The sequence below is a fragment of the Taurulus bubalis genome (genome assembly GCF_910589615.1).
Source record: "Taurulus bubalis genome assembly, chromosome: 19".
Classification (NCBI taxonomy): Eukaryota; Metazoa; Chordata; class Actinopteri; order Perciformes; family Cottidae; genus Taurulus; species Taurulus bubalis.
Genome location: NC_136607.1, coordinates 1700749 through 1727996, shown reverse-complemented (window position 1 = coordinate 1727996; position 27248 = coordinate 1700749). Strand labels below are relative to the sequence as shown.

The 27248-nt window shown below is 45.5% G+C and overlaps 1 protein-coding gene across 1 annotated transcript; it reads right to left on the bottom strand.

Annotated features, from left to right (window-relative positions):
• Positions 1-20: 20 nt before the first annotated feature.
• Positions 21-23975, bottom strand: crb2a (crumbs cell polarity complex component 2a; the record flags this gene model as incomplete). Its single annotated transcript, XM_079235619.1, has 13 exons — positions 21-242; positions 2221-2347; positions 3506-3622; positions 4351-5221; positions 5920-6085; positions 7211-7785; positions 8078-9031; positions 10031-10144; positions 10224-10394; positions 11085-11224; positions 11568-11763; positions 13540-14232; positions 23909-23975. The coding sequence occupies 13 exons, from the start codon at positions 23973-23975 to the stop codon at positions 21-23; spliced, it is 4413 nt and encodes a 1470-aa protein (XP_079091745.1).
• Between the last annotated feature and the right edge of the window lie 3273 nt (positions 23976-27248).

The window sequence follows — 27248 nt, the reverse complement described above, 5'->3', positions numbered from 1 at the left end:
TTCGTTGTCAGTCTTTCGCGTCAGATGAGTCTTTCCTCCGGCGGGACTTTGAGCATGCTGTCCATCTCCAGCCGAGCCCCGGCCACCTCCTGGGTGCTGGGGCTGTACGCGCCCTCCGACTGCCGCTTCTTCCTCGCCGTGAGCGCCACGAAGGTCAAGCCGATGATCAAGGTCAGCACGCAGAAGCAGAGCAGCGGGATGGCCACCACCAGCCAGGGCACCGCTTGTTTGTGGGCTTGTTTCTGTGAGGGGCGCAGAGGGGGGGGGGGGGTCACGTCTTCAGATATTTGACAACAGAAACCACATGGAGGTGGAAAGATTTGCAGCCACTTCACAACATTCATAGATCCAAATGAACTTATAATGTCATAATCAGGGGGAAATAAACGAGCTAATTGTTCTGTTTGGATGTTCGTTGTAGCAAAGCAACAAGTGAAATTCAATGCACAAAACGCTTTTTCGCGGGGCGTCGCGTTGAGGCAGCGCGAATAGCGTTGAGCGAAGGACGCGAGTTGAATTATCCCAACTCCGGCGGAGAAATCGCGTGACGCAAAGTTACGTCAGCCAATCAGCGTTGAGAAGCTCCGCCCGTCATCACCACCGTCTTGCCGTTGCTGAATCAAACTGCTGCTGCTAACCCAGAAGTAGCGTAGCGCTGGTAGCGGCTTTATTCAGACGCTGTTGTGGGACTACGGATACTATTATGAACCCAGACACCATGGAGTTTGATGTTCCCACGTATGTGGAGTTTACACAACAAGTATAAAGCAGAACTAGTGGTTATTTATTCCATAGTCGATAGCGGAAATGAAAGCTCTTTTCATGGAGAGAAGTGACAGAGATAAACCACGCCCCCTTTTGACGGTGTGAACACCCTTTAGAGTCTTCATTAGCCCTTTAGCATCTTCATGAACTCTTTAGCGTGCTGTAGACGCTAAAGGGCTCATGAAGACGCTAAAGGGCTCATGAAGATGCTAAATGGCTTGTGAAGACGCTAAAGGACTCGTGAAGACGCTAAAGGGCTCGTGAAGACGCTAAATGGCTCGTGAAGACGCTAAAGGACTCATGAAGATGCTAAATGGCTCATGAAGACGCTAAAGGGCTCATGAAGACTCTAACGGGCTCATGAAGACGCTAAAGGACTCATGAAGACTCTAGCGGGCTCATGAAGACGCTAAAGGACTCATGAAGATGCTAAATGGCTTGTGAAGACGCTAAAGGACTCGTGAAGACGCTAAATGGCTCGTGAAGACGCTAAAGGACTCATGAAGATGCTAAATGGCTCATGAAGACGCTAAAGGGCTCATGAAGACTCTAACGGGCTCATGAAGACGCTAAAGGACTCATGAAGACGCTAAAGGACTCATGAAGATGCTAACGGGCTCATGCAGATGCTAAAGGACTCATGAAGACGCTAAAGGGCTCGTGAAGACGCTAAATGGCTCGTGAAGACGCTAAAGGACTCATGAAGATGCTTAATGGCTCATGAAGACGCTAAAGGGCTCGTGAAGATGCTAAAGGGCTCGTGAAGACGCTAAAGGACTCATGAAGACGCTAAAGGACTCATGAAGATGCTAAAGGGTGCATGAAGACACTAAAGGACTCATGAAGATGCTAAAGGACTCATGAAGACGATAAAGGACTCATGCAGATGTTAAAGGGCTCATGAAGACGCTAAAGGGTGCATGAAGACGCTAAAGGACTCATGAAGATGCTAAAGGACTCATGAAGACGCTAAAGGACTCATGAAGACGCTAAAGGGCTCATGAAGACGCTAAAGGGTGCATGAAGACGCTAAAGGACTCATGAAGATGCTAAAGGACACATGAAGACGCTAAAGGACTCATGCAGATGTTAAAGGGCTCATGAAGACGCTAAAGGACTCATGAAGACGCTAAAGGACTCATGCAGATGTTAAAGGGCTCATGAAGACACTAAAGGACTCATGCAGATGTTAAAGGGCTCATGAAGACGCTAAAGGACTCATGAAGACGCTAAAGGACTCATGAAGACGCTAAAGGACTCATGAAGATGCTAAAGGGTGCATGAAGACGCTAAAGGACTCATGAAGATGCTAAAGGGCTCATGAAGACGCTAAAGGGCTCATGCTAAAGGGCGCACCGCTATCGGTCGCCGGACGGGGGGCTTGGGGTATATGACGAGCTGTGTGTGAGAAGGTGTTGTATAAAACCACAGAAGAAGAGTGTATAACAAACATACGTTAGTGTCACAGGTTGGCCCGCTGTATTCAGGCGGGCATTCACACACAAACATGTTGAATCGATCCAAACAGGAGCCGCCGTTTCGACAGGGGTTGGACTCGCACTCGTCGATCTCCGACTCGCACCTGACAGACAGAGAGAGAACACATGGGGGCTCAAAGCTCAAAGTCATTGTAGTTTGCACCGCAAAGATGTTCAAAATGTTCAACAGCAGAAGCTAGAAGTTGTTGTTCTTTATATAATTAGGTAAATAAAGTGCACTACAGGTGAATATGGTAAACAAATAAAACTACCCCAGTTGATTACGTTCATTCAGACAATTATTTTCTGTATTACAAGTTTTTGTAAATTGTATGTTTAAATGTGCAAATGAGTCATTATCTTGTTAATTATGTGCTGATTTTAAGAAATCTTTATATTGGATAAAGCCAGGTTCAAAATGCTTGTTCCATTCTGTTGACATATTAGAGTCACAGGTTTTTACTGAATATACCTTAAAATCACCTAATAAATCAGAAAATACTGTCAACTGCCAAAGAAAGACAAATTCTCTTCATGTTTTTAGGTATAAAATGTTGTATAAACCAGGTTATGAATGACCAGAATATATTAAGGGATGAAACTGGAACGTTTGATGCTGAAGAGGAGAAGAGCCAACTCATGAAGAGGCCACAGGCGAATTGGGTAAACATGTAACTAATAGACATAACCATGAAACTTCACTAGCTGATATCTGTGTTTTTGGTTTTCTGAAATGTTATGCTGAAATGTGCAAATTAGGCATTATTTAATGCTAACTTCTGGTGAATTTAGGAGAAATCTACAAACGTAAACAGACAAAGTAGTAAAATAAACACCTAAATGTGTATTTGGATGCTTTCTTGACATTTATGTTCCTTACAGCTTGCTGTAGCAGGAGCGCTGACTGTCACAGCATTGATTGGAAAAGTGTTTTCCCATGATAGACTGAATCCATGACCACAGTGAGCTTCACTTGGGCCCTGATGCTCAAAGTCAAAATGTCTTCTGTAAAAAAGTCTTGAGGCTGCATCTTCTGTTCATTGTATTACATCCGTACCCCATCGTCACCGTAATACATTTCTCAATGTTGCCGTTTCTGAACCCCACATTTTGATTCATAAATATGTTTCGTACCAGCCTGAGACATCGTGAGGATTTTCCTCTTTTGGGTATTTTAAGATTTTGGCACTGTTAGTTAGTCTAAAACCCAAAGCTTGAATTAACAATAAAACAAGAGTAAAGTCTATAAAAGGTGAGCTCACCTGCTGCCTGTAAAACCCGGCATACATGTGCAGTTAGCGCCCCACAGCCCATCATCGCAGACTCCATCGTTGTCACACTGGACATCTTCACCACACTGAATTGGAGGATAGTCCCACCTGCAGGAAAAGGGGAGTAACTTTGCTTCAGTCAGGTAAATGAAATGTTCAACAGATCCACGTCTCTCTGGCTCTAACAGACCTCACCACATCACCACAACCCTGGCTTCTCTTCACCGGCTCCCTGCTAGTTTTAGAATAGATTTTAAGATTTTACTCATCACTTTTGTCACTTTTTTGTCGCTTTAATGCTTTATTTGATTATTTCTTTTATTGTATTATGGGCTGCACGGTGGTTTAATAGCCAGCACTGTCACCTCACAGCAAGAGGGACCCTCTGTGTGGAGTTTGCATGTTCTCCCCGTGAGAGTGGGTTCTCTCCGGGTTCTCCGGTTCCCCCCAAAGACGTGCAGCTTAGGTTAATTGGAGACTCTGAATTGCCAGTAGATGTGAATGCTGGACTGTCTATTTGTGCCCGAATAAACTTCGTCCAATGTCAGCTGAGCTCGTCTCCAGTGCCAATAAATATTCAATTATTTAAATGTGTTCATTGTATTTTATTTCCTTGTATCTATTGCTTCTATCATTGCATCTGTTGTTCTGTTTCATCAGGGTTTAACTCTAATGTTAGCTTGTCTTGCTTTGGCCTCACTGTGAAGCTTCCTGTTGTTGTATTGCTGCTCTGTCTGTCAAAGCACTTTGTAAACTCTGTTTTTAAAGATGCAACATAAATAAAGTTGTCATTATTACTACGCCACTTCCTGTTGGAAGCAATGCACAGTACTTACTGGCAGCGAGGGCCGCTGTAGCCCTTGGGGCAGGTACAGGTGTACATGTTGGGCCCGTCGTGACAGGTGCCTCCGTGTTCACAGGCGTGACGCTCACACTCGTCCAGATCCTCGTCGCAGAGCTCGCCGCCGTATCCGGCGTGGCACCGGCACTCGAAACCAGCCAAGTAGTCCTTGCAGGTCCCGTGGGCGCAGGGCTGAGGCGCACAGTCATCTGCGTCCGTCTCGCACAGCTCTCCCTCCCAACCCGAGTCACAGACGCAGCCCGGCTTGTTAAAGAGGTCCTCACAAGTGGCCCCGTTCACACAAGGATCCGAGTCACAAACGGGGGCACTGGTGCAACCCAAACGGATCTTTGGTTTTCCAGCGAGGTGGAACTGAGCCGGCTGCGGGGCTTTATAGTCATCCACAAAAGGAAGGTAGACGCCGCCGACCCTCACGGCCCCCAGGCAGCCGGTGAAGCTCTCTGCGATGGCCAGCGTGGCCCCCTTCTCGTTGAGGAAGCGGACGCTCCCCGCGCGCTCCGGCCCGCTGCTGGCGTCCGTGATCCCGTCCACGGTGATGACCCAGGGAGAGGCTCTGCGCTCCTTCTCGGCCATGGAGATGGTGACGCGGTGCCAGCCTCCGTCGGCCACGCGGCGGACTCCCGTGAAGGCCAGCGCCTCCGCGTGGTTGCCAATGTGGATCTCCACCCGGACCGAGGAGTCCAGCAGCCCCACCGTCAGCAGGTCGGAGCCCCGGGAGGCCCTCAGGAGCACAGCGTTCTCTGAGCGGGTCCGCAGCTCCATGTAGATGCTGGACACGGGGTCAGCCAGGGAGCCTCCGGCGCTGTAGTGCACAGGGTTGTTCTCAAACGTGGCGTTGTTCACACCTGGGGAGAACGTGGAGGACGGGTTTCTTTGTGTTATTATTTAACTCTCAGGACTGAAGAAATCACTCCTACCTCTGATGATATTCTACAGACCTAAGAGGAGTGCTAACCTGTGAGGAGATGCTTTTGTAAGGAGCAGGTTCTCCATAAGAGGAGAGGTGTTTGAGGAACCCTCTGTGACATTTAGCTTATCAAGAATTAGTTATTTTTGACTGTTGGGATGCAGTGAACTGCAGAAACTGAAACTGGTAAGAAGAACCAGAAGGTTGGCATTGGGTAGTGTACTTTTAGGAGGAATTGATGGTCTACTGAGAGATACCACCACTTCATCTAAAACATATTAAAGGGTATCTACAAATAAAAAATCATAAACAATTTCACTATTCATTATTTGCAGATCTGTGAACTAAGTGAATAATGACAAATCCCAGTTTTTAGTAACTGTGTATTCCTTGTAAGTCAGCATACAATATATCCAATGCACTCCTCATACATCATCTTCTAAAAATTACTATTTGCATGCTGCTTATATGTTACAAATAAGAAATATCTCTGAATTAGATCCGACCACGTACTTCAAAGTCAGAGTCAAGGCAACTAGTTGGATGGAATACTGTATACATGTGGAATGTACTGTATACATGTGAGCACTGGTGTTGCCCAATAATATGACTAGAAAATGACGTTGATGTTCTTACATTCATATCCATCAGGGAGGTCCACACAGTGGCCGCCATTGACACACGGATCGCTAACACACCACACGCGTGTGTCGCAGGTCTTTCCCGTGTATTCCTCCGAACACGAACACAAGAAGTCGTTGAAGGTGACGGTGCATTCTCCTCCGTGGAGACAAGGCTTCATCTGAAGAGGGAAACATTGAGATCTCATGTAACCCAGACACAAGGAGCTCAGACAGCGATTCACCTTCAGAGCAGGGTTGAAACAGAAAAAGCTTAAAACGGTTAGCTATGCTATGTTATGACGCGGATCCAAAACTGTCACGGTTCAATTCTGTGTCTAAAAACCTGTGCTTTGACCCGCTGGTGTAGGACCTCTTATTTGGGAGGTGCAGGTTTGACATGGAGCATGGTGTTCAGTCAGTTCAAGCACATAGCACGTTAGCACGTTAGCATTAGTTGACATCTGCTGCTTCACCTTCACATCAGCTGGTGCTACCAGCTGACTACAGTAGCATCATCCACTTATATTCAAACAGGTTAAGACACCTTTTCAGATTTGCATCAACTGAGTCCGTATCACATGTTATTTGAATGTCACTGCCAGCGACGGCGGCTCTACAGACATTTTGCTACCAGTTGGTGCAGACAAGTGAGAGTAATCACCAGCGTCTGAAAATCTCGATATATTGTAATTTCAGCCCGAAAGGTGAGGACAGGAGCTCAATTCTGTATCTTATGAGAAAAAAAACCAAGGCCCTTCACAGAATTATTAAAATTATCTTTTGAACCCTGAAGAAAGTGCAGAACTAAGTTATTAGTGATTGAACATTAGCATTTATTATCCAACCTGTTCCCATACAACACATCAGCGTCCTCATTTACGTTTTGAGGGCAACATATTTTCTCCCAGCATTGTTTGGCTTAAAGTAAGCACTTTTGTTACATTATTTAAGATACGTGCATGAACTATAATTAGTCAACTTTTACTTTTGGCTTCACACAAACAGCGGTCTCCTGGGTGAAAGTCCTGTGATTGTTTGATCCACTGCTCTACTTCCGTGGATTAGGAATAGAAACAGATTTGTGATCAACGTAAAGAAGAAGAAGAAGAAAGTCCCCTTCGCTCGAAACATATGGGACATCATGTCACTTTGTTCTGCGTCATAATGTGCAGCAGAACTGAAGGAAAGTGACTATCCGGTTCTCCAAACTGATATGTTGGTCCTAATAACTAGGACCCTGGCCCACACTAGTCATTGTTAGTACTTCTGTAAGGAACAGAACTCTTTAAAGAACTATTTCCTACCTTGCAAGTATCATCGCTGACGCAGGTCTTCTTCACATTCTCAGCATCACTTGGGAGATACGCTCCCTGCTCGTCCGAGCCGTTCCAGGCGTCCACGTCCAGATGCACCGAGTCTAAGCGCAGGTCCTGCAGGCAGCCTTTGTAATGCCCCCCCCACACGGCGGTGTCCCAGTCTCCCGGGAGCCCCCCTACGTAGGCCTGATCCCCACTGCTGACATTCACCTCAGGGATCTCTCCGATCCCGTAGCGAAGGCCTGCGTGTCTGAAGATCACCTGTCTGTGGTGGACCTCCACCTGCAGAAGTTGCTTCTCGCCGGTGGTCACAAAGATGGGCGCCGTTAGTGAGGCGCTGTTGGGCAGAGAGCTGACAAAGACCCTGCCCATGCCCAGGTAGACGGAGAAGTAGACCTCCCCGCCCTCCTCCTCGGAGGGCCTCCTCAGCTGGAACAGCAGCCCGTCTGGCTTCAGGGACCTCAGGAAGAAGGACACGCTGAAGTTGCTCTCGTGGCTCCTGCCGACATCGTAGGCGCTGAAGCTCACCGTGTCCTCGTGGCTGTACGTCCATGACGGGAACTCTGACGGGAGAGGTGTGAAAGTTTGGATTAATTGCAAGAAATAGGACCACAACGTTTAGTAATATAACTCGATGCATCAGTGTCTTCAGGTGGCCACATGCGCTGGTTTTCGGGTCAGGTGATGAGCCAGCAGGAGCGGTCATCGCTCACAAAGCAGTGAAAGTTAAACTAAACTTTTAATTTCGATAGTACATTTTTCTCATAATACTTTGACTTTAGTAAATTACACCTGTTGACGGGTTTGACCAGATTTGAAAAGCGTTTGAAAAGACGTTGCTGGTGGTGAACTTACCCTCAGAGCAGCGCTCGCTGTGGAAGGGCCGGTAGCAGTCACACTGGTAGCTGGTCCACAGGTCCACGCAGCGGCCGTGTCCATGGCAGGGGTCCGGCGAGCACCAGTCCGTCTTCCTGCAGCCCAGCTCGTGGCCGCGGTCCTCTGGGAGTGTTTGCGGTAGGATGGGCTTGGAGTCGATCATCAGGTCTTCCATACAGCCGATGAAGCCCGCACCGCTGGCAGAGAGCTCCAGAAGCTCCTCTGGGGCTCCGCCCACATACATGTGAGTGAACGCCTCTGAGGGCCGGAAGGGAGGTTCATCAGTGCCGCCGTCCGTGACTCTGCAGCCGTCCCAGTCGCAGCCCCGGCCTTTCAGGATCAGAACCAGACCGTCCTCATCGACAAACACGTGAGCGTCCCTCCAGTCTCCGTCGCTGACTAACCCAGGGAACGTTACATCCAGTTCAGACTCCTCAGAAAAGGCTTTTGCGTGAAGACCTCTGTCCACGATCTCCAGGATGAGGTGGTTGTCCGCGTCGCCTCTGTAGAAGAGCAGCATGTCGGGCAGAGTCGTCCGGAAACGCAGCTGCACGCCGTGACCGCCGTGACCGCGGTGCTCCACCTCCCTCCGGGCCCTGTCTTCCAGCGCAACCTGGATGTGGATGAATCCGGGAGCGGAGAAAGAGAAGGTGGTCGTCGTGGAGCACTGCTCGTCGTAGAAGCCGTGAGGACACAGGCAGGTGTGGCCCTGTTCGCCGGCCTCCAGCCACGGGTGGCAGGTGGCTCCGTTCTGGCATTCGTGGTCCACGCAGCCGGAGAGTTTCACCTCGCAGCGATCGCCCCCCCAGGGGAGATCCCCGGGCTCGGCCTCGGGACAGTGGCAGGTGTAGGAGGCCCTGCCGTCCTCACACCAGCCGCCGTTCTGGCAGGGCTGGCTCTCACACTCGTCGATGTCCACCTCACACAGCTCACCTAGAGGGAGACGACACTGAGGGTTACGCATGGCGGCACAGGGACGAGAGGTCATGGGTTCTGCCGTGGCTAATTTGTGGAAAACAGGTCTGACAGCAGGGGTCCTAGAGGCACGGGTCCTAACCCAGCGAGCCAGCGGGGAGCTAGCGCTGACAACACTGTTGTTTACTTGATCTCAAACAGTGCAGCAACAAATTATTGTGGCAGCTGCAGCTAGCGCTCGCGGGCAGTAGCAGCAACAGCGGCTTATAAATTGCCGCAGCTTGTTTATGATTAAACACAACTTATTTTATTTATTTAGTAGATGAAAAAATATTATTATAAAAGGGTGCGCCTTATAACCCGCATTTTACGGTAGTAACGGTTGGTGGCACAGGGACGAGAGGTCATGGGTTCTGCCGTGGCTCTTCTTCTACACCTTTAAAACTGACAGTCACGGAGATTTTTGTCCAATAATAAAATGGGCTTCATTTACAATTAAAGGTAGGACCATGCATACACTGCAGGAGGCTATACAGCCTATTTGTATTTGTATTGAATGAGTATGAATTGTGGAATTGTGATGGAAGATTAAAAGCATACAGAGGGTCCAGAGGAAATAGGCTCTTATTCTGAGCGGCTATACTGGATGTATGTACGTCCGGAGCACCTGGCCAAGCCATAGTCACATGGTTTGCAGCTCAGGTGTTTGATCGGGTCATCCAGTCATGTGAATGGGGTTTGATCCCCGGCTCCTTCTCAATCCAAACTAGAATTGAGAAGTTTTGGAGGCACATGAGTTTCCTACCAGCGGATCAGTTGGAGTTGAAGTGATGAGTTTGCCATCGTTGGCTCACTATTTTGATCGCTTCATTTCTATTTGTTGGGCCTTTAGTGTAACGTACAGTTTAGTTCATTTTAAAATAGCAGAAAATGTTGAGTCTTATGTTACAAAGCCTATATTTGGTGTTTTTTCTTTAACAGGAGGTTGTGTCATTTGTGAGAAGGTCTGAGACTCACCTAGAAACCCCACAGCGCAGGTGCAGGTGTAGCCGTTGACCTTGTCCTCACAGGTGCCTCCATTCTGGCACGGTTCTGACTCGCACTCGTCAATGTTGACGGAGCAGTTCTCTCCTGTAATGTGAAGGAAATGATGATGAGTCAAACCGGGACACTGGTGATCTGGCTGATGGGTTTCTTTAGCGCCACAGACCTGCAAACCCCGGCTGACACTGGCAGATGTATCCCGCCGCGTCCGCAAAGCTGAGCTCCCAGTCCAGCTCCCAGTGAGACGGGTCCGAGCGCTCAAAGCACTCCCCGCCGTGCGCACAGGGCCGGTCGGCACACTCGTCTACATCCACCTCGCAGTTCGGTCCTTCGTAGCCTCCAGAAGACAAAGCAGAGAATGTTTTACTCACACTGAACACAGAGGAAGCGACATGTGTGTGTGTGGTCACACACTTTGAGGAGTTTGTTACCTGGAACCCAAATAAACCTTTGATCCTCCCTCACATTAGAGAAGCATATTAACGATATCACACTGTAGCTTTCCATCTCCGTTCATTGATTTCTGACATTTGAACATTTTTAATACAAAACTGAGAATCTGAGAATCTCAACTATTGTATGACTGAATTAATAACTCTTATTATTTATAGCTGTTACATTATGCTGTTTGGTTTTTAGACAATAGAATATTGGCGAGGTCAGTTGGTCTAAAATACTTCATTAACTCAGGGGAAATGTGGTGTCGAAGTAGCAGCAATTTACAGACAAAATATAAAAACAACAGGGATCAAAGGTATATACAATGATAATAATAATTACAATAAAAATAGCTGGAATGAAAGATATGCACAGCAAAAAAAACAGTATTAATTTAGAAATTAAATTAAACTTAATCAATAGAAGTGCAAAAATGCAAAGTATGTATGTGTGTATGGAGTGTGTGAGGTGAAAATAAACAAACAATAAACAAACAATAGGGGAGTGCAAATGATGTATGTAAGTACATGAAGTGTGACGTGTAGATGAACATAGAGGAACGTCTGATGTGTGGCGTGTTGCTCGGTACCTGGCCAGCAGAGGCAGCTGTATTCGTTGACTCCCTCTAGACAGGACGCCCCGTGCTGGCAGGGATCAGAGGCGCATTCTGGGATGTCCACTTCGCAGTAGTCGCCCTGGAACCCGGTGCCGCTGCAGTCACATGCGTAGCTGCAGAGACACGAGCAGGAACAACATGTCAGAGCAGCGGGACGGGAAACCCCCACCGGGGGTTCCTCACAGCGGCAGTGGGACCCCTGTGTCTTCTCCCAACTGATATGCAGGCTTTTAAACTTTTAAATCCACATCTATTGATCCACATCTTCCAACAGTCTCCAATATAAACAGATAAAAGCTTCCCAGTCGCATTATTCCCTACTGGGAACCATGTGACAAACATTGAAGTGGGAAATGAAACACCATGAGAGAAACCCTTTGAGAAAACTCATTCACGATCAAAAGAAAACCCCTTTTGTCTTGAGATTGCAGCATTATTGATCATCATTCAGCCCACCTGTTCACCATGTCGTGACAGGCGGCTCCGTTCCGGCACGGATCGCTGGCGCACTCGTCCACGTCGACCTCGCAGTCCACGCCGTCGAACCCGGGCAGACACTCGCAGGAGTACGCGGCGACCAGGTTGCGGCAGCTGGCCCCGTTGTGGCAGGGCCCGGACTCACACTCATCGATCTCGGTTTCACAGTTGACTCCTGGTGGAAGAGAAGCGTGATTAGAGAGAGACACGGGAGAAGTGGTGGTGGAATGAAGGTTGCTGTTGTTTAGAGTCAAATGATCTGATCGGACACATTTTCCTTTGTCTGTATGATCGATGTCTGTGTCAGTCTGTCTATTCTGGTCTGCAGATACCCCGATGATGAAGCCGTCTTTACATCGTCCACACAGGGCGACAGAGGGACAGGAATGCAGCTGACCTCTGACCTCTGACACAGAGCAGGCCGGGGAGCAGAGAGGGGAGTGTAAGAAGGAGCAAGACGCGAGTGTTTCTTCTCACCCTACACGGAGACGCTATCTGAGCCGCAGATAAGACGTCTGACGGACGGCATCGCACTTAAAATACTCCCCATGCCCAGGGTATCGGGAACAAACCAAACACTTTGGAAGTAACAAACGGTGGCGAAGGACGAGGAGGAGAGAAAACCAATGGACCAATGTCAGCGAGCAGAACATCCATGAGGAGATGATTCATGATATGAAACGTCTTCACTCCCAGGAGGCAGCAGCCAAGTGCCTTTACTTTTTAATACCAACACAGATTGTGTTTTTCAGATGTAATTATAATGTTTAGGAACATGTTTGTCAGAACTTTCAAACACGCATGACAGAAAGAAAGCACAAGACTACTACTAGATACGAGATACTACTACTAAATACTAGATACTGTGGTGCGTGGACTGGAAGGATCTGTTGAGGGGCCCAAGGGCAAAAAAAAAAACCTCCTCCTCTTAAGACCTTTAGATTTGTGATTGGATGTGCATGTGACATTGTCCTTGATAGGCGTTTTTGAATTCTTATTCTTATTTTTATTCTTTTTGGACAGTAACTTAGATTAAAAAATACATAAAATACAAAAACACAAATCACATCAGACAGAGAGGGGGACTTGAGAGAGAGTGGTTGAGGTCGATATGGCAACGCTACATGGTCATTCATTCATTATTCCACGAAATCTGTTCGTAAGGGTTTTATGTATCTTAGCCACTTGAATAAACACATTTCTCTAAAGACGAAGGTTTTTTTTTTTTAAGTGTTCTTCAGGATGATCTCATGAGAACATGATGCAGTACGACCGAAAGGGGACTGCCTTCACGGGAGCGTTATCCTTCCTGTTTACATATCCCAAAGATCCCAAATTGTGGCAACAAAATGTTTATTCTGAGGGAATAAATCAAGAGAGAAGTAGGGTCACTTTCTCATAGACTTTTATACCAGTGGTCCCAGACCTTCGGTCGTTTGGTACCGGGCCGCACAGAAAGAATAAATATTCGATTCATTATCACGGCCTGAAAGATGTTTTATTTTGAAAAATGGCCGGATACATCCATGTGCGTCTGTGCCTCTTGTCACATGTCACATGTCTCGGTCACGTAACACGTTACCCCAAAAATGAAGCCCGCAAGCGCTTAAAAGTGGGTAAAAACAGACGTCTTTAGAAAGGGAACGGCTCAATGATGAGAGAGAAGAAGAAGAAGAAGAGCCGACGACTTCCAAGAAGCCGAAAGCTGCACTTCAAAGAAAACATCAGGAGTCCTGCCTAAGATACGGTTCAGATACAGGTGATTCTCACGCGGCCGCTCTGCAGAAGACGGTGTTAATTCAGCGTAATGGTATAATAATCATATTTATCCCCCACACCTTGAAAGCCGGAAAATATTGTCTTACAGAAACCGGTCCGTGGCGCAAAAAAGGTTGTGTGTGTGTGTGTGTGTGTGTGTGTGTGTGTGTGTGTGTGTGACTTTTGGATGTACCTGCAAAGCCCTCCAGGCACTCGCACTCGTAGTGGTCCTTCTCGTTGATGCAGGTGCCGTTGTTCTCGCAGGGCCGGGACGCACACTCGTTGATGTCGATCTCGCAGGTGTACCCCTGGAAGCCGGGCACGCAGAAGCAGTGGAACTCGGCCACCCCGTCCATGCAGATGGCCCCGTTCTGGCAGGGCTCCGACGAGCACTCGTCCACGTCCTCCTCGCAGGTCTTCCCTTCGAACCCCGGAGCGCAGCGGCACGCGAAGCCCTCCGGTCTCAAGGCGCAGGTCCCGTTGTTCCCGCAGGGCTCGTCCACGCAGTCCGTCACGCGCGTCCCGCAGCCGCGGCCCCCGTACCCGGCGGGGCACCTGCAGAAGTACCCGTTCGGCTGGTCCACGCACAGGGAGCGGGGTTCGGAGCACGGGTTGCTCTGGCACTCGTCCACCTCCTCCGTGCAGTTGTCCCCGGCGAGGCCGTCCGGGCAGATGCAGCGGTACTGCGCGGTGCCGGGGGTGCTGGTGCAGTCCTCGCACGGGGCGAAGGAGCAGGCGTCGTAGAGCTCCTCGCAGTGTTTGCCCATGTGCCGGACCCCGTCCCGGGCACAGATGCAGGCGTAATCGTCCATGTTGTCCACGCAGGTAGCGCCATTCTGGCACGGGGCGGACAGGCATTTGTCCGAAGTGGCTGTGCAGAGGATTCCTAAAAAAGACAAAGAGAATGTTAGAGGAGTCCTGAGATGAATCAATCGTCACTGTTACTGGCGGAGTCCACCAAGCAGGCCTCTGTTTCACAGGAAACACCGTGAGTACCACGTCCTACAAGATGGCCCTCCTCGTTTTCGTGCATTTTCCGTTTAAAGTCCAGCAACACGTGGCAAACCTGTCACCACAGGAAACTCTGTTAGGTTTATGCACCAAAACTACTCAGTCAGGTTTAGGACTTGATGCTGTAATACATAGTTACTGAAGCCTGGTGCATCTCAGAGTTCATGGAGCGTTTGTATTTGAAGTTGGGATCCAGAACGAGAAGCTTTTAAAGTCAAAGACCTTTATTTGACCCACAGGGGCAATCCTTCTGCTTTAGCATTAAAAAAACAAACAAAAATGATTTTCTAGCCTAAATCATCTCATGATTCTGGCCACCTCCTCCATCCTCAGTTGACCATGTGACTCTACCCCTGTAGTATAACATGTCAAGAGTGTGACTGAGGACATTTTATTTTGCTTAAGTCAAAAGACAATGTGACTTAGGACATTTTAGAAGCTTTTCAAGATGGCAGTTTGAAGCTAGCATTTAAGCTAGCAATTTAGTTAGCATTTTTGCAAGCTTTTTTGTCAATGAAAATCGAACATAATATTAGTAATCACAACATAACAGTATGCCTGCTGTGCAGTGTCTAGAGGCAGCTTGTGCACTATATTACATTGGTATTAGTTTTTTGTGTTTTCTGAAAAACCTGAAAACATTACGTAGGCCATTATTTTAGGAAGATATAATACAAGAAGCTAAAGAGTTACAATATTAGTGGAAAAAGAAAGAACAACCACATCAGCAAGAATGAAAACACAAAGATCTACAGGTTTAAACCGGTTTAAACAGGACGCTGTTGGTGCTGGGAACTGGGAACTGGATCCCATGTGGAATCACATGGGGTCCAGTTCCATTATTGGCAACACTTTCTATGCTGGGCAAGTCTATATTGCATTATAAACATACTCACGGTGTGATAAATTCTGTGTATAGCACTGTATTATAATAGCAATAAGCCCTCAAACATATTCACAATCCTTTATAACAATAACCAGATTATCTTTATAAAGACTGATTAGCAAATTGAAAATGTATTTCACATTCAGTGTGTTGTTCTTTCATAGATTTATTGATTTTTTTTCAATGAACCTGAAGCAAACAATGACCTCTTATAGTAACTTGTAATCACATCATAATGCATTTTAATATTGATACTTATAAGGTCCTTACAAAAGCTTTATGAATATTTATGAGTGCCAAAAACTACAATAATAGAAAGCAGATAATGAAGCATTATATGCATTTAGAACGTGTGAATTATAGAAAGTGTGTCCAAATGATTATACTAATCAATAAAGAGCATAACTGGCCTTGGGTCAGTCACATGACCACCGGTGTGCTGGACACTAAACGTGCGTCTCCTCTTAGCAGCAGACAGGAGGACGTCCTGGGACGACCAGGTGAGCGCAGCAGGTCACCTTTAAACCGGTTACACTCCTTCATTGGGACGCTTCCTCTAATCTGCTCTCACTTCTTTTCCTGGCATCAGACGTGTTAACCTGAACGCTCACCGCGCAGCAGCCGGTCCTCACGTGTCATGGTCTGGTCCGCCGGGATCAAAGCACCTCCACTTTTAAAGAGATGGTCGGCTTTGTTTCTCAGAGGGATTATGGAAAAACTACTGGCCCCATTGATTATTTTTGGGAGGGGTGATTACACACAGATGCTTATCACTAATAGACATTTAGATTGAGACATTAAAATACACATTTTCATGAATATTTCCCACTGTTTTGGGCAGATTTACTGAGAGTATGCATTCTCTATTTCATAGAAGTTAGTTTTGGGCAAAGTTTAATTATAACGTGAGCATGATGTGTTCAAATGTAATCTTGTAAAATGTAGTTTTTGGAGAGAAACCTTTCACAGCAATTAAAAATTGATATTAGAGAGAGCAATTATGACCTCTAATGTATGGTGTTGTTTGTTTCACAGGACCACGTTTTAATAAAAGTCCTTTTTGTTCAGCAACACTGTGCGTCGTCCTCTTGAACACAGAGATGATCATTCGCTCTGTGTCAGCGCTCAAAGTGAGGCGTTACGACTCAGACGCTGTCCAACGACACCAGGCCTCTGGGGAGTTAGTCCACATTCCTCTATGAGGACAATCTCAACGTCCAATACATCCACTACCCCCACTACCCCCATCCCCCAGACCCCCACACTTTGATCAGTGTCCAGTTGCCAAAATCTCACTGAGGTGGAAGATATTAGCAGTGAAGGGAGTTATGGTGGTGAGGAGGGGGAGGGGGGGGGGTAGAGAGAGAGAGAGAGAGAATATTTAATGGGATACGTCACTTTTATTATTCGTGGCAAATTTTACAGGAATAAGATAGAGATCAAATCTGACTATTTACATTTTAATGTTTTTATACGACACTCAGAAGCCCTTATGTGTGTGTGTGTGTGTGTGTGTGTGTGTGTGTGTGTGTGTGTGTGTGTGTGTGTGTGTGTGTGTGTGTGTGTGAGTGTGGGAAGAGATTACGAGCACACAGTAACAGCGGCATGCCTTTAAACGGCCCTCATTAAAAGAGCGTGGTCACCACTATTCCTGAAGACCAAGACCAGTCACTTCCAGTTATATTATTTATCTGTGTGAGAGTCAAATGAGAACATGTTTACATCTTGAGGAACAATCACCCGATGAGAGATTTCTCATCGTGACGAGGAAAAGGAGAGATAAAGGTCAGTTAGTAACATCCATAATCACCTCCAGACTGTACGGATGGTGACCACAGCAGAGTGGACGGCCTGAGGCCTGAAGCACGAGTTAAAGAGTTCGTGACGGCTCTACTGTCACTCCAAGAAATATAACTTACCTAAAATAATGGCGTCATTTCTTGCCTAAATCCTCTCATCATGATTCTGACCTCCTCTGGGAAAACCTCCTCCATCCTCAGGTGATCATGTGACTCTACCCTGTAGTATAACATGTCAACAGTGTGACTGAGGACATTTTATTTTGCCTAAGTCACAACAATCTGACATTTTACAAGCTTTTCAAGATGGCGTTTTGAAGCTAGCATTTAAGCTAGCAATTTAGTTAGCATTTTTGCGAGCTTTTTTTGTCAATGAAAATCTCACTGGAACATAATATTAGTAACCATAACATAATGTAACTGGTATTACAGTTTGCCTGATGTGCAGTATGTCACATTTGGTCAAGTTTTTTTGTGTTTTCTGAAAAACCTGAAAAAACGTCTTGGGCCATTTTCTTAGGATTGTGACGAGACGTAAGTGTGTCTTCTATACAAATCCACTATAACCACAAAGCCCCACAGGCAGTGACATCAGAGTCGCAGCTCTGTGGTCCATCACCCTGTGGTGGATCACCTCTATGTGAGCTGCTCTGTGGTCCATAACCCTGTGGTGGATCACCTCTATGTGAGGTGCTCTCTGGTCCATAACCCTGTGGTGGATCACCTCTATGTGAGCTGCTCTGTGGTCCATAACCCTGTGGTGGATCACCTCTATGTGAGCTGCTCTGTGGTCCATAACCCTGTGGTGGATCACCTCTATGTGAGCTGCTCTGTGGTCCATAACCCTGTGGTGGATCACCTCTATGTGAGCTGCTCTGTGGTCCATAACCCTGTGGTGGATCACCTCTATGTGAGCTGCTCTGTGGTCCATAACCCTGTGGTGGATCACCTCTATGTGAGCTGCTCTGTGGTCCATAACCCTGTGGTGGATCACCTATATGTGAGCTGCTCTGTGGTCCATAACCCTGTGGTGGATCACCTCTATGTGAGGTGCTCTCTGGTCCATAACCCCGTGGTGGATCACCTATATGTGAGCTGCTCTCTGGTCCATAACCCCGTGGTGGATCACCTCTATGTGAGGTGCTCTGTGGTCCATAACCCCGTGGTGGATCACCTCTATGTGAGCTGCTCTCTGGCAGCAGGACTCAGGCTTTACCGCCGTGTCCCAGCGTCGCCTTCCCAAGCAGACGGTTGGTGTCATGTCCAATGAGCCGAGCTGCAGCTTCCCCTCAGCCTCCCTGTGGACGCTAACTGTGTTTGAGCGCTGCAGATTACAGAGCGTGAGCCGCCGGAGCACCAGAGGAGGTCCAGGTGGCTGTGGAGCGTTCTGAGATTAGCTCCAGTCTCCCTGAAGGGAGCAGAGACCTGGATCAACATGGTAATTGATTGAGGAGGTGATCCTTTGCTTGCTTGATAAGAAACCTAACATAAGTGCTGTTGGGTCAAACACTGGTCCAATCGTGTGACGAATGTTTTCAGGCCTTTAGTTCAACCATCAACTAATTCATTCAATTGATTTCATTTATTAGACCCTTTCTTTAATTGAATGCATGTATTAATCTGGAAGATCTCTTGTGTTTGTGAGATCCCCCAGAACCCACAACTATGGCCCAAAGGCCCAAAGGCTTATCCAAGATGGAGGGTCAGGCAACTAAAACACTTGGTCAAGGATCAAAAGATCACAAGCTCATTCCACCATTGAGGATCCAGGACAGCAAACAGCCGTGACTTTGAGTGTTTATCTCAGTGACGGAGCTGCGAGCCGATTGGCTGAAGCCGGACGGAGTGAACGAGGCTGTGAGGTTGGACCGTGTCCGGATGGAGACTGGACCCGATCTGTAGCAGCACTCAGATGCTCGTCTCACTGCTTTGGTTTCTCTTGTGCTCTCTCAAACTTTTCCTCTGATCCCCCACTTCTAATCTCCACCCCACTCTTTCTCCTTCTCTCTCTCCTGACCTACACAGCCTTTGCATGTTGTAATCCCTCTGGCCTCTTTGGGTCAATCCCCTTGCTCCTCTAATCTCCGGGTGGCAGGATACCTGCACAGATTACAGCCTCGAGCTCCAACCTCTCACATAGTGTCTCTCACGTGCTCCTCTTCTTCTTCTTCCTCTTCTTCTTCTTCTTCTTCTTCTTCTTCTTCTTCTTCTTCTTCTTCTTCTTCTTCTTCTTCTTCTTCTTCTTCTTCTTCTTCTTCTTCTTCTTCTTCTTCTTCTTCTTCTTCTTCTTCATCTTGACTGCATTATATCACGCAGCTCCGCCCCATTAAGTGGTATTTCTTTCTTTTTTTTAACTACTTCTCATCACCTTTTATTAACCTCCCCCATTTTAATTACTTACAAACAATTGTTTGTTTCTAGTTTTCTGAAATGTTATGTTTAAGTATGCAAATGAGGCACTATTGGAAATCAATATGTGCTCATTTTCATTTCCAGAACAGAAACCTTAACATTGTCCTAGGCCAGGTTCAAACTTTCAAAGGTTTTTATGGGGGAATTGTATTTATATTTATCACTCCATGAAGCAAATGCTGTCAACAACTATAAAATAAAATATTTGTGTTTTAAAAAATAAAATGAATGATATAAAAACAAACCCCTCTGTAAAAACCTTCAGAATATGTAGAGAGGAATGTATTAGTGTAGTGTGTTTCTGAGAAACATATGTTTTGTAAAATGACATACATTTTGAAGACATTGCATGTGAATAGGGTAAATATTTTACTAATAGACATCACCATGAAACTTACATTAACACAATTACTTTTTGCTTTGCTTTACACGTTGTCTGAGGTGTTATGTTTAAATATGCTAATGAGGCATTATCTAATGGTATTTCCACCAGTCGGAAAAACAAACCGAAAAACACACACACACACACACACACACACACGGTGGCCCCTGGCTGTTCAGACACCTGTACCTGTGTATCAGACGTGATGCAAAGGGACACAGCTCAGACAGCTCAGACACCTGACACAGCTCCAGTTGATAGTCACACCCGGCACTTCAGTGTTTCGGGCGCATCCCATAATACTGCCTCCCTCCCCTCTGGCGTCCCGTCTGCCTCACGCCACTAACAGAAGGCTGCTCTCTAACTGTTCCTCTGACACAAACAGAGCTCCGTCTGCATCGGCCCTCAAACTGTGATGATCTGTCTTTTGTCTCTCACGTCCCTCTGAGGCAGATTAGCCGCTAATCTAGTTTTCTTTTCTGAAAATGAAACGACAGGAAGCTCGTCTCCTCTGCTGGAATCAAACGCTCTCTGGTTCCAGGAACAGAAGCTGACACTCTGATGGCTCTAGAGTCTAGAGATCTCCACCAAACAAAGCAGGGATTTATTCATTTGGTAGCATGTTTAACTTCAGTGGATCCAGACATACCAGGTACTCAGCCTGGCCGACAGCTGGAGTCAGAGGTCAGTGAGGAGATGAAATGATCAATAAACCGTTTATTCACAGAGAGTGAACCTCCCAGACCTCGAGGCATCCTCCAGAGTTCAGACATAAAGAGCACCTCTAAATATCTCAGGCCGATGGGTCCAGTAGCATGTGAGACAAGCTGCAGACACACACACACACACACACACACACACACACACACACACACACACACACACACACACACACACAAGACATGTGTCTAATGTGTGAGGCGTCTCTGAGGTCCATTCCCGATCTCCTGCATACATGGACGTGATGAATAAATAAATTAAATAACTGCAGTTTATTGGTCTGATAACTCAGCGATGGAAAGTCCTCCTCCTCCTCCTCCTCCTCCTCCTCCTCCTCCTTTAAATAAAAAATATTTCTGTGGTCTCAGAGTTTAATACTCATCTATTAAAGGAACATTATTAAGAACATGACCTGCGTGTTTACTCCCGCCTTTACACAAGTCGCTCTAGTTTGAGAAACAAGTAATATACGAGAATAGAGTCGGAATTTCATGAGATTAAAGTCATAATATATCATTTATATCTACGTGTCCCCCCCCCACACACACACATATGATGTTGAGAATGGCGTCTTCCTGGTTTAGGCATTTTCATTTTCACATCAAATTTATAGCGAAGGACATTTTGCTGGTAAGATATGAGGGGACACTGTACCATCCCAGGAAAATCTATTAATGCTGACGATAAAACTGAACATTGCTGAAATACATTTATATATAATTGATTTATTTCTTCCTTCAAGATCAGGGCCCTATTTCTCGTACCTGGTTTACTGAGTTAGCGGCTAACTGTCAGGATAAGATGACGTAGGTCAGGCTTTCTCGGTTTCTGAGGCAAGCTTAGATTAATCACCATAGCAACACATCCAAAAATGTAAACCTGCTCCCGGGCAGGCTTACTGAACTTCACTGGATAAGATGGACACTCCCACGGACAAAAAGGCATCTCACTTCCTCATTGATGAAGGAGCGATATTAGTTATATTAGTTTTATAGGGAGAGAGTTCTTCCAGATCTCCAGGATCCATCCTTCACATCATCATGACTTCCTGTACGCGGCGATATAGATTTTGCCGGCAAGAAATAATTTATTTAGAGAGCTTCTCGAGCCGCGGACACTGATCACCACAGACGCAGCTGATCGTCTCAGACACAGACTGTCAGCCGCTGCATGCCGCTGTTCTTAAGTTTAATTAGCTCTTAAGAAACTTATGGATGTGTTGAAAGCACTCATAACTATATGACAGTGTTATTAGTACACCATGCATATCATTATTGTAGAACATGATTAAGGTGATCGTGATGAGAATACAGAGAATCACACATAATTTATTTTCACTGCTTCAATTGATTGAATTTCTGATTATGAATAATGCATACATACTGATCCGCCCATACACATATTCAAACTCATATACACATATATAGTACATGATTCATACGTGCATACAGTACATATATCCTCAAAAGTATATATTTATTCGTAGATATAATCTGATTGATTTGGGTGATGAAGCACTTCAAATTAGCCGATACATTTTCTCAACACTGACGCATTTAACTTGTCTGATATATTTAGACGCTTATGTCTCTCAGAGGGGGCGGAGTTAAAGCTGCGTTCACGGCAACAATGTTGCAAAAACGTTGGAATATTCGCAACGCGTTTGCTGTGAATGACTACGGTACTGACTTCCTCATATGCCTTCATGATCATCTCCTGCTTCTCAGTAGAGATAAAAAGAGGTTCCTCTGAGTTTATTGTCATTGTACTGTTAGAACATGGTGGTGTCAGTGCTCCATTATTATCCTTCTGAAGAGGAGCGGCGCATTTATCAGATGACTGACGTCTGGCTAGAATTAACGAGACGTTTCAGCGCGGATCAGCCGTGAAGAAACCCAGATAGCCTGATGTCAATCATCTCGCTAATTTAAGCTGGAGATTAGGACATGTGCTTGACTTTGTTTAGCCAGGTACGAGACACAGGGCCCTGCCTGAATATTAACTGAACCAGTGTAGGGTAGGTAAGTTGTTGTAAAATGTGAATATCAACCTTTATTTCCACAGGAAGCCACACTGAGATCGAGACAATTCATGTTCAGAAAGTGTTGAAGTTTGAAGGAAACTGTATTTCACACATAATGCTTCCTGATATTACAGTGAAATCAGAGGACGGCAATGAACTTGAGATAAAAGATGCAATTTGAAAAGAAAAGTATGCATTTTCATTTTAGACCATGAATGAAATGAACTGTCTGTTTCCTAAACACGATTACATCAACAGCTGTTGTTTCATTCCCTGACGGTGCTTCTTACAGTGGTCTATTCTTGGGGTCACAGTGAGTCATGTCCGTTGCATCACGCTCAGTGGAGAGAGTCCCCGCTTTGCCTCATCATCACATCACAGACCACTTCTTCATCACTTTCAAATAAAGCCTCTATTTCTGAACAGTAACATGTGAGTCCACTTTTTGCTGCCGGACGTTCTTGTGGAAAAATCAATGGAACATTGTTTAAAAAAAAAAAAGACAATCCAAACTTTCTGCACACTATGTGACCTCATTCTGCAACGCCATTCATGCGCAGACAAATATGAATGAGATGCTCCTCCCCGGTTCGCCTGTGCATGACCGAGGAGGCTCCGATTCTGAACCAGTCATGTGTCAAATCGCATAGAAAGAGCTGGTTAAAACGTTGAAGCCACAGCTTTGACCACCACCTCACACGCTGCCGCTGGAGAGGTTTGTCCACCAAACACCACAATAATAATTACCCTCCACAGGCTCCAGCTTTCTCAGTGTCGGGGAAATGCACTGGGAACTAGCCAAACCTCTCATCATTGTTGTAAGTGACAAAGGATCCGCCCCCTCCCCAACATCTATTTGAGTCTGCCCATATAGTGGGAGCTCAAAACACCCCACTTGTGCACCGTCCATAGAGCACAAGAGGGACATTCCTGGGGCCTGAGCGAGGGAGATCCTCAGGATCCCCCCAACCAGAGCATGATCAAGTCTAATATATGTACTGGGTTAGTCAATAAGCATGGAGCAAACAAAGCATGATTAAGAGTGATATATGTACTGGGTTAGTCAATAAGCATGGAGCAACCAGAGCATGATCAAGAGTAATATATGTACTAGCGAGCCGCAACAGTTCCTCTGGGCTTGTACGTCCCTGTTATAGCGCTTTCCGTGCAACCTGTTGCTCTGGCAGGACAGAGGATTAAAGCCTAACTTCACACAGATTTACTTCAGTCCTTCAGCGTGCAATTACAGAAAGTGGTCATCCAGAAGGCCCACTTCCACCTGCCCTTAACTTCAGGGGGGAACCACAACACACTGCTGTCTCCACTCACCCCATTTGAACATCATCATTGTCAGCAGCAAAGTCTTCAGATTCAGGTGAACTTTCCCCAACTCCATGGTAGAGCCTGGATCTGCACGGGACCACAAGGGGATGTGGAGGACCGATGGAAGCAGAAGTGCTGGGCTCCTCCAGTAGTTACATTCTGCTGCTCACCGTGTTGCTGTTGCCCTGCGCTCAGAGGCTCGCATGCTGCTCACTGCCCATGTTGGCTGCTAGTGAGTGCAGCAGCGGCCCGGACAGACCGGCCTCCTCCCTCCTGAGTCTAATCAGCCGTGAGAGCAGAGAGGCGACGGGAAAACATGAGCTGGATTAACACCTGCTGATACGGAGGCTCATCCTCTCGGCTCCCGCTGGAACAGGAGCAACTTTCCGTGGTACATTACTCACAATGAGTTATAATCAGATCATCACACTTTATGATTATGTTATAAGCACTTGTGTAGGTCCGTAATTCTTTATAACAATAATCAAAACCTATTATAAAGCATTTTTAAATTAACTATATGATCACGTATGATAATATTTCCTCATAGATGTTCATCATTGACTTGTTTTTGTCGCGTCTCATAATGTCCATAGTTAATCTTTTGTGACTCAAAGTGGTCATTGTTTGCTCAGAGTGAAGATATAGATAGATACGACCCATTACAGGCTGCTTATGAGTCAGTGTTACTGGTTATTGTTTGCTTTAAGTAAAGTGAAAGAAAACCTATAAACCATGTTGTGAATGAATTTGTTTGTTTATCATTTGTTGTAACATATATATAAAGTAAGGTTGTTTTGTATGAGTTCAACAGTCAGTTGAGTCTTTAGAGCTTTTTTAGGGGGAACTTTGCATTAGTGAAATGTAAATAAACTAACTAATCTATCTATACATGTATAGATTTCTTTCACTTAATTGAAACCAAACAATGCCCTCCTATAATCATCTACATATATATATATATATATATATATATATATATATACATATATATATATATATATGTATATATATATATATATATATGTATATATATATATATATATATATATATATATATATATATATATATATACATATATATATATATATAATTACAATACAATATGATCCTTGCAAAAGACCAGCAGGTATAAAGTGTTTTCTTATAAAACATCATTCACATTTATAAGTGGTTTAAATATAAATATTCAGCTTCATGAGCAGATTATAACGCATTATAAATGTGTTTATAATGCATAATGGGCATAGAAAGTGTTACCAAAAGGAAAAGTGTAAAGGAAGGCATAAAGAGTTAAATCTGAACGCACACTGTGAACCTTTCTCTCCTCGAGACATAAAAGACACTTTCTAAATTACACAGCTCTTTTGGTGGACAGGAGCCATGTGTAATACTCCCAAATAAAACAGTTTGATAAGAACTGATAAAACGAACAAAATGAACTTGTGGTCAAAAAGAAGTAACGACAACACATATAATATGCAGTTCAGACAATCTGTGGTTTGGAGCAACAGGACGTCAGTTCCTTTGCTGATGTTCCTTCTCCTTGTGGTTTCTACAACCAGCGTCCACTTGTGAACGCACATCCTGGGTTGAACTGATTAGTTGACAGTAAACATTGAAAAATGCTTTCATAGGAATAAATTCTACAATTACTAAACATAATGCTTTTATAAAAAAGTGATAAGCGCCATCAGACATTCATTTAATCGTTATGCTCAGTGAACCCTCTGAAACCAGAGCGAGGTTGAGTTTACCTCTAGTTCCAGTCAACAAGACAAGACAATTAAGAAAACTGAAATCCTAATGACAACTTAAATCAACAATACCCATGTTTATTGTGTTGTGTGTTGTGATTTATTATGAATTGAATAATTTTGTATTGGATGCAAGTCTGGAATACAGTCACGTTAAATGATGCACACATCCATGTGTTCATTGTTTCCAGATCAAAAGCGTGTAATTCAGAATAAAATGAGTGTGTATTTGTGATTATCTCCACCGCTGCTGCAGCAAACTGCATACTATGTTGGGTGTCCAGTTATGGCTGCATGCCCAAGGACCTTTTGTGGTTGCAGTGACTCAAACTTTCTCGAAACACCACTCATTTCTTCTTTTATGCTGCCACTGACGGCCTTCTGACTTCTCACTCACTACTCAGGTCGGTACGCGCCGCTGGTGATAACACAGCTGAGTGCATCGCCGACCTCCGGCTGCTAATCTGCGGCCATAGGAACAGTGGGGAGACCATAGACTGTCTATGGGGAAAACAGTGTGCCCACTTTTGTTGTGTTTGGCTAACAGCTAACAGCTATCAGCTACCAGCTACCAGCTATCAGCTAAGAGCTAACAGTTAACAGCTATCAGCTAAGAGTTATCAGCTAAAAGCTATCAGATATTAACTATCAGCTAACAGCTAACATCTAACATCTAACATCTACCAGCTCTCAGCTAACAGCTATCAGCTATCAGCTATTAGCTAACAGCTAACAGCTATCAGCTAACAGAACTACTCACAGTGGAGTGCATCGCTGCTGCCTCACATGTAATCACCACGTCCCCCGCCTGATTCCAGCTCTGTTGGATGCCACTTTCTACTCTCGTCTGTCTGTCTTTGTAAACATGCAAAAAAGTATCTTTAGTAAAATAACTGCGTGGTTTTACAGGGGAGATGTCTGTGTTCAATCATATGATGGTTGTCTAGCTCAAGCCACGCTCTGCTGGTTATTCTGAACATGTGTTGAGTGACGTGTATGTTGATTAGGTTATTTAACACAACGTTGGTATTTCCCCTGTGAAGCAAGTCTAGATTATTTAAACCCAGTTTCCCTGTAACCCCTTAATATGCATCACCTTCACTGAAATATTACAGTTGAAGTACCTTATGAGTGTAAATGTGGGAGTAGTTTCTGTCTTTGTGTTCCTGACCGTTCATCCAGAATGAGCTGGGTAGAGGCTCCAGCTCAGACTGGACCACATGACCACTTTCTGAGTAAAAGAGTCAGAAAAATCCAAACTAATGGATGAAAAAAACAACAAAGAACACTAAAGCAGCATTTTAAAGACAGAATATCTGTCCAATGAAACACGTTCATTACATTCACAGTAACTATTTTAACTGAAGGCATGTTGGCCTAAATCCTTCGGGCGTCCTTGTGTGAGCCAATCAGCTGCTGGCGCTGTGCTAACCGGTGCAGTCCGGTGAATCCAGGACGGGTTTTAGTGTCTTCAGCAGCTTTAGTGGCTCCTTTGTAGCATGGAGCTTAGCAGTCAGACATCCATCACTTAGCCTGTTAGAGACTTGTTACCGCCCTTTACTCCCTCCACCCCCTCCCGAAACACCAG